This window comes from Cydia amplana, chromosome 4, assembly GCF_948474715.1.
Source record: "Cydia amplana chromosome 4, ilCydAmpl1.1, whole genome shotgun sequence".
Taxonomy (NCBI): domain Eukaryota; kingdom Metazoa; phylum Arthropoda; class Insecta; order Lepidoptera; family Tortricidae; genus Cydia; species Cydia amplana.
In genome coordinates, this window is record NC_086072.1 from 20,433,957 (window position 1) to 20,446,363 (window position 12,407).

The window sequence follows — 12,407 nt, forward strand, 5'->3', positions numbered from 1 at the left end:
TTTAAAATAATCTAGTATTTATTTATCTACAGTTGGAATGTTTTGTTTTTTAAAGAATATTTTTATCTCACTTAAATGATGAGTATTCACTATAATAATAATTTTCTTAAAAATAAAACAAATATGATAAAGATATCATATTTTGACGCTCCTTTTCAGCGTCTAGCACTCCTACTAACATACCATTAATACTTACTTCAACAATAAAAACATACTAAAGTTACCAACACAATATGAATATGATTAAAGGCCAGAGCTCACCGGCTGTGTGTGCGTAGATGTGCACGTGCGCGTGCGGCAAAATGTTGGAGCCGTGCACGCACGTATCACACAAGCGGTGTGCCATCTCTCGTAAGCATATGTATGTTACAGCGCGCACGTGCACGTCTATACACACATCTTTGCGTAGGCCTGTTTTATAATGAGAATCAGATTCTACTTAATTTGTCTTTCCTATACCTTTATCAAGTGCTTTGCCTTCTGATTCCTTCAAAGGTAAAATAACATATGGCATATAGGCATATAATATTGAACTATCCCTGCTTTCAATATGTCACTATCACTATAATAAGCTCAAAATTAATGCAACACAGGAATGGATTTGATTATATTACCATTTTGAGATGGTTTAAAATATACGACACAATTAGGCTGCCTTTCCAAAGCGGAGATGATAATGCTATTGGTTGCTTTTGCGCACGTCTCTCTCATCTCCGGATCAGTGGAAAGGCAGCCTTATATAGGTGACACGTACAACACAGAAATTCTTAAATCGTGGTCCTGGTACAGTCAGCAGCAGAAGTCAGTCAGGAACTATAAGCTAAGCGGGCGAGGTGTTCAAAATTACCTTGACGCCCTCTTATTCTCTTAACAATAAAGTCGCGTCAAGATCATTTTGAACACCTGGCCCGCTTAGCAACTATTGCTGCTGACTGTACCTATAAAAAATAACTTTGCACTGACTTTGAACAGAACAAAGTGTGATAGTGTCCATAGATATCTGACATCAATGATGACATTCCACACTTAATTTTTGCAAATGCAATGCATAGTTAGCTTGGTCTAACTGTACCTGCAAACTTTTTTGACAATCACTTCAATAGCTCACAAATCAAATTTTCTTCAATATCCAGTATCTTCCTTCTAGAAAAATGCATATTTTACACTATCAAGATCATAATTTTGAGAAAATAACAAACTATGTTTAGCCTAGATTATTCTTTGGAAGATTTTGACTAAATGCTATAAATCTTGGATCTATATAGTGCTATATATGAAATAATTTAAAACTACGATTTTTCCGCGTGCACTAGTGTCTGAGTATCATTTGGCAGTAGAGGAAGCTATCCAACACTGGAAAGAAAAACATTTTAGTGAATAAATAAACAAAATAAATATTTGGGGACACATATCAACCTAGCGGAGAAGCTCCAAGAATGTCGCCTCCGGTGGTTCGGCCACGTTTGTCGCAGGCCAGCTGACTACGTAGGAAACATATGCCTTAAACTAGCCCTTGACGGCCCCCGACCCAAGGGCAGACCAAAAAAGCGATGGCTCGATGTCGTGAAAGCAGATATGAGCGTGAACGGGCTCACACGAGACGACGCCCAGGATCGCGCAAAGTGGAGGAAAGCAAGTAGGAAAGCGGACCCTGGCAAAGGCCGGGATAACGCTAGATAGAAGAAGAAGAAGACATATCAACCTAGCCCCAAACTAAAGGCTTCGTCACACAGGCGCGTTTTCCGGGCGGGGCGTGAGCGTTTTATATGTAAAAACGGCTAAAAGCTTGTACTATGGGTATTGGGTACCAGGTGATAATATACATACTCAGATAAATAGAAATATCCATAACTCAAGAACAAATATTTGTGAAAATCACACAAATAAATGCCCTTACCTGGATTCAAACCGGACCTCCTGTTAAATAGGCAGGGTCACTACCAGAGCTCGGCGGGGGGGAGCTATTTTCTTTATAATATGACGTAAGACTTGTCAAATTATAAGGTAAATAGCTCACCCCGCCGAGCTCTGGTCACTACTGACTGGGCTAAAAGGCAGTTAATTATGTTATTGCATTGTGATATTACTTAAAGAAAGTCTGTTAATAAATAAATAAATATTAGGGCCATCAGGCGGCTCGTCTGCTCGTTTGCTGACTATTACATAAAAAAAAAAGGGGGACATCTTACACAGATCAACCTAGCCCCAAACTAAGCAAAGCCTGTACTTTGGGTGCAATAAATAATAATGGGCCACCCCTGTAAATTGTTATTAGAAATCTCTTTTATTGTTATATTTTTTAGCGTTTTTACACATAAGTTAATATATGGTACTTACAATATTGCGCAGCGCTGATCAGCAAATCATACAACTGTATCGGACCCTTCCCTTTCAGTACTACCTCGGCCACAAAAACATACACCACCCGGCTGGTCTCGAACAGTGAATCCAGCAGCAACCACGTCGTAATGTTCCGACCGGTGTTGAGTGCTGTGCTCCGGTTCATGACGATACAGCTGTTCAGGAAGCCTATGGCGCTTGTCACAATCATTAGGCTGGTGATGAAATAGTGAACTCCTAAAAAAATATATGTTAGAAGTATATCCAATGAGGAGCATTCTTTAAGTGTAACTTTTTAAACTGCAGTTTCAATAATTTGTTTAATGCTACATGAAGTCAATATTTGTTCTGATGTTCCATTGCTTTTATCAAGCAGATATGTCTGCAAGCGGTACTACCAATATTTATATTAAAGTAAAAATGGAAAAATAAAAACCTTAGCTTTGGGCAAGACTCGAACTTGCGAATTTTCGGAAGACCTTTTTTCAAATTTTTACTTTTTTGTAAAAACTTCCATGGTTTTGTATCAAATAAAATAAAAACATGACATTGTATTCTAACAGTCTCAAAAAATCAAGACCAACCAAGGTAAGCAGTTTATGACCTAAACAAGTAATTAGTGAACTAATTACGACCCGATTATCCGTTTAACAATGTTAGCTTAAATAGAGGAATTTTGAATACAATAAGGCCAATGAAAGGTTACGCAGCATATACGGAACTGTACGCTACTTTAAACGGAGGATACGAACCCAAATCGCTACTGAATAGTGGCTCCAAATAGAATAATTCTGGCTTCAATAAACGAAGCAGAGCCATCACAAACGCGGTCGAAGACGAAATCTGCAATCAAATAAATTAAATAAACATACGCAATCAAAGCGACCCTTGTTCTCGCTTCGAGGACCATAATCACAGCCACCGTTTAAGCTAATTATGTTCTTCATTCGTAAGTCAACAACCTTACGCAAACTCAGACACAATAAACAGTAAATATACCAAAACAAATACAATTAAACTTACAGAGAACACCGCTGCTACCACTCGCACGTACATTTTCAAGTCTAATAGAGGCATGGCTTTTGTTTTCGATTGTGTTGACATCGAGGCGAGGGTAGTAAAGGAACTTGGAATGCTATAACAGCTCAAGTTGTAATATTTACGGCAGTGAAAATCGATACGAAATCCGTAATTTGCGCGGTCGGGTATCATTGAATGTCAGTTTTGACATTGACGGCTTTCTTTCTATAGTCTATGGCGCAGTTGAGTAAGGTTGTCTATGTCGCACTAAATTAATTCAATTTATTTATGCAACAAACAATAAAATGAATTATATGGTTGTGACATGTATTATGTTTATTTTTTTTCCATTTCTTTATATATCAGCGTCGAACTTTGAAGACTTTTATCTACTTATAAAAAAGTTTGTATCCATGATTTAAACACTTTTCGATAGATGGCGTTGTCAAGCAGTTCACAGCCATTCAAAAGTTTTAAAATGGGGTTGGTTGGGGCTTACTTAAGGAGCCGTGAGTTCAGCCCTAGTAGCACGGTCGCATTTTTATCATTTGTCACCATGCCTGTCACGTTCTAACAAGTATGTAAGTGCGAAAGTGACGGGCATAGTTATAGTCGATAAAAATGGAACCATGCTGAGACCGCAGGTCGTATCTTGCTAAGCAAAAGCATTGAGCGGTACAGCCAAGCATGCCCGGAATCGTGGATACCATTGTTTTTCCACTTTTAATTTTATTCTAAGCTTCATAGCATCGTTCGCAGACGTTTCTGCTTGATAAATATTAAAAAGAAAGTAAGTAATCGATGAGTTCGATCAAAAATAAAATTGCGCATCCTACCTACCTATTTAGAAGCAATTTTCATATTCTTTAGCTTTTGTGCAAAAATGGTTACAAATTTAATTTATTAAATTTAATTTATTAAATTTGTATGGTGGTAAAGTTGAATGGTTTCGAAACGATGAACTTACTAGTGAAAACGCCTCAAGCTCTTAATATTTTTGGCAATCATTATTGTGACCTAAAAAGCACTACGATATTCAGAAAGAATCGTTACTCTTTATTTCATTTGAAGCCATTAAAATGACAATTAAAATGCAGTGTTTTCTACCCCTCTTGCCACAGAAATAAAATTCAATTTACAATTGAATGATCGCAACATTTAAAAGATTTTGTCACGGCTGTCTCGCGCTCGTCAACTTTTGATTCGACAGTCGCATTTGAATTTTTACGAACAATTAATTTCAACTGCTATCAACAAATCAACAAATGCTTGCAATTAAAATTATGTTTCTTATTTTACTCGATAAAAGAGCAGTTAATGAATGTTAGTTAAGTACATTTTAATTCAATGTTAAATGTGAAGTGTTATTGTAAAAAGAAAATATTGGAAACCTTTAAACTTCACACTGTGGTCTATAAAGTTTACGAGTATTAACTGTTAACTATGTACCTAAATTATAAAAATAAGCTATTTGAAAGACCTTGTCCGGACTAAGCGGATGCTAAGGACACAAATGATAGCCCACAAATGATTTCTCATGCTCTGAAAGAGGGTCATTGTTGTTTTAAAAGGTGTGCAGAAAGTGATACGTTTCTGCACTAGAACATTTAACTCTCCAAGTACGATTTTTAAGATAAACAAAGGGGTTTTAAATGGATTTGTTATAAGTAGGTACAATTTCCAATCTGATTTTTAATTCCCCCATTCCATAAATAACGATTCTTTTACCTAAATTGTTACTTAATTGAAAGTACCCTCGAGAAACAGTATAAAAATGTATACCTACTGTCACGATTTTAGGGTTCCGTAGCCAAATGGCAAAAAACGGAACCCTTATGGATTCGTCATGTCTGTCTGTCTGTCTGTCCGTCTGTCCGTCCGTATGTCACAGCCACTTTTTTCCGAAACTATAAGAACTATACTGTTGAAACTTGGTAAGTAGATGTATTCTGTGAACCGCATTAAGATTTTCACACAAAAATAGAAAAAAAAAAAACAATAAATTTTGGGGGTTCCCCATACTTAGAACTGAAACTCAAGAATTTTTTTTTTCATCAAATCCATACGTGTGGGGTATTTATGGATAGGTCTTCAAAAACGAGATTGAGGTTTCTAATATCATCTTTTCTAAACTGAATAGTTTGCGCGAGAGACACTTCCAAAGTGGTAAAATGTGTGCCCCCCCCCCCCTGTAACTTCTAAAATAAGAGAATGTAAAACTCAAAAAAAAATATATGATGTACATTACCATGCAAACTTCCACCGAAAATTGGTTTGAACGAGATCTAGTAAGTAGTTTTTTTTAATACGTCATAAATCCCCTAAATACAGAACCCTACATGGGCGAGTCCGACTCGCACTTGGCCGCTTTTTTACAATCACATCCATTTTACTTTCCTCGTATTCGAAATGAAAAGTAGAGTGTTTAACTCGGGTGAAAGGAATCATTTCAGCCTCGGACTATTGGCGACCACATCGACAGAAATGGGTGCCTTTCACCCCTTGGTTATAATTATAGCAATCTACTATAACGTCCTTTCTTTCAAAACATTTTATTCATAAATGTTAATGAACCTGAGTGTTCAGTGGTGGGTGGTGGTGATTGACATGTTTTTTTGGAAACAGTCAAGTAAATTATAACTAACTAGGTATCCAGTGACTTTTTCTTCTTTACTTACCTATTTTTTTAGTGTGGCTATCAATATTGACTTAATATAAAATTGTTCCATTTTTCCGTAGGTACCTCACAAGGAAAAAACGGAACCCTTACAGGATCACTAGTGCGTCTGTCTGTCTGTCCGACCATTCCCCCCCTCCCCCTTTATTTCGAAACTACTGGGTGTAAAATTTAAAAAATACACAAAATAGTTCTTTACCTATAGATGACAGGAATACCTATTAGAAATGTGCAGTCAAGCGTCAGTCGGACTTAATGTACGGAACCCTTGGAACACGAGTCCGACTCGCACTTGGCCGGTTTTTTAAATTTGCTCAACCATTTCTTTACTTTTACATAATATACAAATAATTTATTATCATAAAAGAGTTGTATACACGTGCAGAAAAATATCTATCAGACTCCAAACTAGGCTGAGCCTGTATCTTGGAAGTCTGCGAGAGCAATTGACAACAACTATATTCAATTTTTTAGGTACAGTGCTTAATACTAAAAGTAATTACTAAAAGTAATTACTACAGTTACAAGCAGTTACAATATACGAGTACCAACATGCTCTATCTACACAAACTATTTCAAACGCCGTCAGGGAATGAAACAAATTAACAATTACCAAAATTAGAACGGTCCCAAATTTAAATTTGGAACCATTTCAAATTCGGGGGCGCAATAATGGCTGACAATCAACCGCCATTCACGCTGACCACTCAATCCGATTACCGATTAATTCGATTAAAAATAAATAACCACTCGCCGAAACCCCTGTAAAGTTCAAAAATGAACCCTATCTCTATTGCTTACGGGTTTTGGAGAGCGCACTATTTTTGCGGTTTTTTTCTATTTCTGTTTCCATTTATGAATTTACGAGTTGTTGGCAGTTATACATTTTGCGATTGTTGCGTCATTTTCGTTGAGTTATTATTTGATTACGATATATGTGGTTTATGGTTACAGTTTTATGATTATGCATTTTTCATTTATTCCCTTGACGATATTATTTTAGTAACTTATTTTATTCAATTATTAATTACATAAATCCCTTTAGGAGATAATATATATTGGTAATAACACTTAACACTCGCACTAGATTTACAAATAAAAAGGTCATCATTATCTGCCTGTGTGTGACACGCGTCCATATATGAGCGTTTTCCAAAAAAAGTGTACATTTCATTCATGTCTTCAAAATATTGACTTCTTGGGCTCATTTTACTCAGAATCATTTGTACATTCACTCCCAAAATTTTGTATGAAAATATATTTTTCCAGTGCGTCACGTTCATACAAATAAAAAATAATATCATACAAGAATGTGACGATCTGGAAAGGAATTTTTTGGACACATTTTTTTATGTATGAGGCGTGAATGTACAAATGATTCTGAGTAAAATGAGCCCAAGAAGTCAATATTTTGAAGACATGAATGAAATGTACACTTTTTTTGGAAAACGCTCATATTAGGATACGGTCACTACTTACAGTAGTTATTATGATGCAACACGCCTGTTTATTTGCCACCAACGTAAAAAAAATATGAGAAACCAAACGACGTGTAAACACGTAGGTAATAATAAAATGTATGCGGTACCTACAACATACTTACGTACTAACTTAACTTCTATGGTTTCACCTTTTGAAATAAAATATTGTCTAAAATTGAAATAGACGCTTCTTAACATATTTTGAAATACAAGCGTCTCCTAATTAAAAACAGAATAAAAAAAAACACATACTCAATTAACACAAACCGAACAGATAGTTTTGCAATAACAAAAGCAACGTCTCTATTATCATAATCAATTATACCATCTCCCAAACCTAACAAATGCAAAAGCGATAGCCACTTAATTTCTATTTACTCTGACCACTTGCTGTGGTCATCCCGTGGTCAGTCCAAAAACTATAACAAAACCGAAGAAAAAAACATTCCTAAATCCAGCGAATAGAGTCCATTTCACATTACAAAACAAAGGTATGAGTAGTGAAAAAAAAAACAATTGGATGTGGATGCGAGGTTCAATGAGAACTAATCTTTATACCATAGACAATAAGAATGGGCGACGTGGCTGAATAGAGCTATTGTCAAAGCTTGGGGCTAATCGTTGGGCAATAAAAACGCTATGGTCACTTGATGCAATCCACTTTATTTTTATTACAATAATATTGACTCTTGGTGGCTGTTGGTCAGTTGTGTTGTGGGGCTCGCCGGCCGAATAAGCTACTTAATTCTTTTCTATAATAAAAAATTTACTTGTTTAACTGTACGTTACCACTTACCAGCGGTATTTATTTATAATTATACTGTCGAGCCATTTCCGTCAGTAGAAAGAAGCGGTAAAGTTACCTTTTTTGCATTAGAGAAACAACGCGTTTTATTTGTTTTTTTCCGGCAGCTTAAGGAAATACTCAATTTATTTGCCACTCTTGTTAAATGCATATGTTTCTCATACATTTTTGAAAAATGAAATGAAATGAAAAGTGAATGAAATGAATGCCAGCAGGTGTGGTAAAAATGAATACAAAATTATAAATTCTGAATGCGACTTCTGCCTTTTGGTACCATCACATTAACAAATTCACTGCCAGCGACCCGCTTGGCGGGGTCTTTGTTCGCAGGCACTTGTCGCTACATACCGTGTTTACCGTGTTATCTGCTACGCTCTTAGCGCGTAGCTCACGCTGGCACTGAATGTGGGCGCGATTCGGATTTTGCAATAGACATATATTAGATATCTTTTAGACATCGCCAAGATACGATAACGATATATTTATGATTCTGGAGATACAGATACTCTTGAACGATTTCCACAAGATAGAGATCTAATTCACAGTATATCTAACACGATCTATCGTAAAAGTGACATTGGTTGCCCGAATTGCGCTGCAAAAGAGAACTAGTTGATATGTAAACTATAAGGTATCTAGAATGGATCTAGTACGTGTCGTCTCTTGTGAATATCTTGAAGTTCGAAGTGAATGTGTTAACGTAGCGACATATTATGCTACGATTGCTACGCAGTAGGCTGTAGCGTTAACTTCACGTAGCACGTGCGTAGCACCCAGTTTCTATCATTAGCTACACATAGTATGACGTATTCACTCACATTTATAAACGGGTCTATCGCGAAATTTATCGTCATAAATCGGTAAATGGTCGCGTAGCTGCACAAATCTCTGTTTTGACATTTTGCTGTGACATCAGTTACCCGCGACCACGACCAGTGAAACCTGTGTCGAAACGTCGGTAAATAAAGGTAATAAAATAAATTTCGCGATAGACCCGTTTATAAATGTGAGTTAATATAACGTTCAAAACGCGAAAGTTTTAAATAGTATGACGTATGCCAGGCATTGCCAGCGCCATAAGTATTTACAAAATAAAATAAAATATGTATCAGCCTAAGCATTTAAAATAAGTAGGTACAAATGCCTTCATGAAATTGACATCAATGATAGAAAAACACTCTCGGCTGCAGGGATAACTTTTGAATATGCAAGCAATAAACATAAATATCTATTGACATATTTCTATCAGACAGTACTCGTACATATCAATTCATACACATCAGTAAATCAAGTGCAGGGGTCAGCAAACACCAATATAACGGAATTAATATGCACATGTTTGTACTCTTAACTCAGCGCAACGGAGCGTGTGTGAATGTCTATTATAATTTACAGCGTAGCTTGGGGATAATATTATATTATCATAAGTTTTATTTACTTTATTACCTGCTGTGCAAAGTGTAAAATACGGCGTGAAACGAAACGGTTGAACTTAATGATTTTCTTTATAATACAATACAATACAATACAAATACTCTTTATTATTGCACACCTCAATTGATAAATGAAAACAATACATAATAAAACAGAAACACAAGCAGAGGTAAACAACAAGTGGTCTTATCGCTAAAAAGCGATCTCTTACAGACAACCTTTGGGTAGCGGAACTTAATAAATTTACATGTCAGTATGTGTTGCAAATGCAATGAAAGTAACCTATAACTAAAGACACATAAAACATATACAAAACCAGGTATTTAATGCATCACTTTCAAGAAACTCATTAGAGTCGAGTTAGGTTTAACACGTGACCAGCGCTTGCATTATAAAGATCATAACGGAATTAATTAATATGCAGTGTACGTACGTGTTTGTGGTCGTAAAGCGCAATGGAGCGGGTGTGAATGGCAATTTAATTTACGAGGAAGCTCGATAGATCGTTAGAGGAAGCTGCAAAGGGCAAAGTCTATTTTAAGCTGACTTTAGGTGCCTAGTGCTTAACTAAATACCTACATCAATCAATCCAATCATTATCAAATAAAGTGTCTATGAACTCTCGACCTCGCGATCAAAACTTAAAAAATGAGTAATTACCTATAGGCATACGGATACGGCTCCGCCATTTTGAAATATTCCCAATAACTAAATTAACAAAAAAAATATTGAATCATCATCACCTGCTCACAAAATTTCACGAGAATAGGTTAAGAATTAAGAATGGCGACCTGGCAACAGGAGAACATCCGGACATACAAAAGAGTTTTTGCCCAAGCTAAAACGGAGATCTTCGCTAACACTCGGCCAACAAGTGTAAAAAGAATACACTCACCATGACCTATGTATGTCATACCCTACCCCATAATCCCCATAAGACCTACGAGGGGTGTTCAAAATATTCTCGGTATGAGAATGAAAACAAACAAGTACGAAAAGTTTGATATTTTTATTTTTTAATATACTCCCCCCCTATGTTCATACACTTAAAAGATCGATCAATTATTTTTTTTAATCCCTCGTAAAAATATTTTTTATCTTTCGTGTAAAAATGCTCCTCCACTGCCGCCTTCAATGCTTCATCGTCAGAAAATTTATTTCCACGCAGATCCTTTTTAAGATTGGGGAGCAAAAAGAAGTCGCTGGGGGCTAAGTCCGGACTATACGGTGGGTGAGTAACAGTTTTAAACCCACATTCAACAATAGCTGCCTTGGCAATATGAGCAGTATGGACGGGGGCGTTGTCATGCAGAAGCAGAATACCTTTGGTTAACTTTCCTCGCCTCTTTTCTTTAATTACATCCTTTAATTAACGTAGAATGTTAGCGTAGTACTGTCCTGTGATATTTACACCTTTTTCTTTATAATCGATTAGTAATACTCCTTCACAATCCCAAAATATCGTGGCCATGACCTTGCCAGCTGAAGGGATGACCTTGAACTTCTTGGGATGAGCTGAACCCTTAATGTGCCACTGCATGGACTCTTGTTTACTCTCTAGGTCATAATGATGAACCCAGGTTTCATCTCCAGTAACTATTCTTTGCAGCACCTCATCAGGATTTTCACCGCACAGGTCAATAAAATCGGAACAACAAGCTACACGCATGTCTTTTTGAAGCCGAGTCAGCATTCGCGGAACCCATCTTGCACTTACTTTTGACATATTAAGATGGTCATGTATAATATCATGTACGGTACCAATAGAGAGATTGGTTACTTGTGCTATAGATTTTACCTTCACTCGACCATCTTCCAATATAAGTTTTTCCACTTTATCAATATTTTCTTGTGAAGTAGCTACTGCAGGCCGGCCAGGTCTAGGGTCATCTTCAATACTCTCCCTTCCGCGTTTAAACTCGCTTGACCACTTTTGAATGGTAGATAAAGAAGGAGCAGACTCACGGTAAACACAATCCATTTCCTCTTTTATGGTTTTTTGATTTTTACCCTGTTTTGTCAAGAATTTTATCACGCATCGATGTTCTAATTTAGTTAACATTGTCAATTCGCACATGATGTTCATGTTTGTTCAGCAATTGCAGAAAAACAAAAGACTATCTCGGTTCGAATTATACTTTTTTTTAATGTCAATGAATAAACCTTAGCGGCCAGTAACGAAAGAAATTTTAGAAGAGGTCGTAAGATATCAATACCGAGAATATTTTGAACGCCCCTCGTATGTACATAATCTTAAAATTTTCGATATCAATAACGATTAATTTAATTAACTCGTATGATGAATCACCCGAATTTATATCTATTGTCACCCGGAAGGGTAACCATTGTACTGAAATTAGGTTGGTGCCATTTGGCGTCTTGTCGAACTTATGATCGATGGTCGATTATGACGATTATCGACGCCTTCATCACTTTACAATTAAAATCATATTTTTACTTAAGTATATTTTTTTATTGAATTTTGATGTGTATAAGTTTCACCGATCTGGTTTTTTTTAACTATTGTGTTCTACTATTCTGGTAAATATGTAGTATTATGGTAAATAAATAAATGTCGATAAGAAGAAACAAAGAATTGATCAATATTTATTAGGGTACCGTACCCAAAGGGTAAAAACGGGACCCCCAT

The 12,407-nt window shown here is 36.3% G+C and overlaps 1 protein-coding gene and 1 long non-coding RNA gene across 2 annotated transcripts in view; one reads left to right on the forward strand and one right to left on the reverse strand.

Moving 5' to 3' along the window:
- The window catches only part of LOC134647428 (uncharacterized), a 150,255-nt gene that overhangs the window by 39,848 nt on the left and 98,000 nt on the right, over window positions 1-12,407 (forward strand). The window lies entirely within an intron of this gene.
- On the reverse strand, window positions 1,119-3,618 carry LOC134647683 (uncharacterized). The gene is made up of 4 exons (XM_063502037.1): window positions 3,364-3,618; window positions 3,093-3,183; window positions 2,338-2,577; window positions 1,119-1,353 (listed from the first exon to the last, which is right to left on the reverse strand). Exons 1-4 carry the CDS (start codon window positions 3,550-3,552, stop codon window positions 1,310-1,312), a joined length of 564 nt encoding a protein of 187 aa, XP_063358107.1. The 5' UTR covers window positions 3,553-3,618; the 3' UTR covers window positions 1,119-1,309.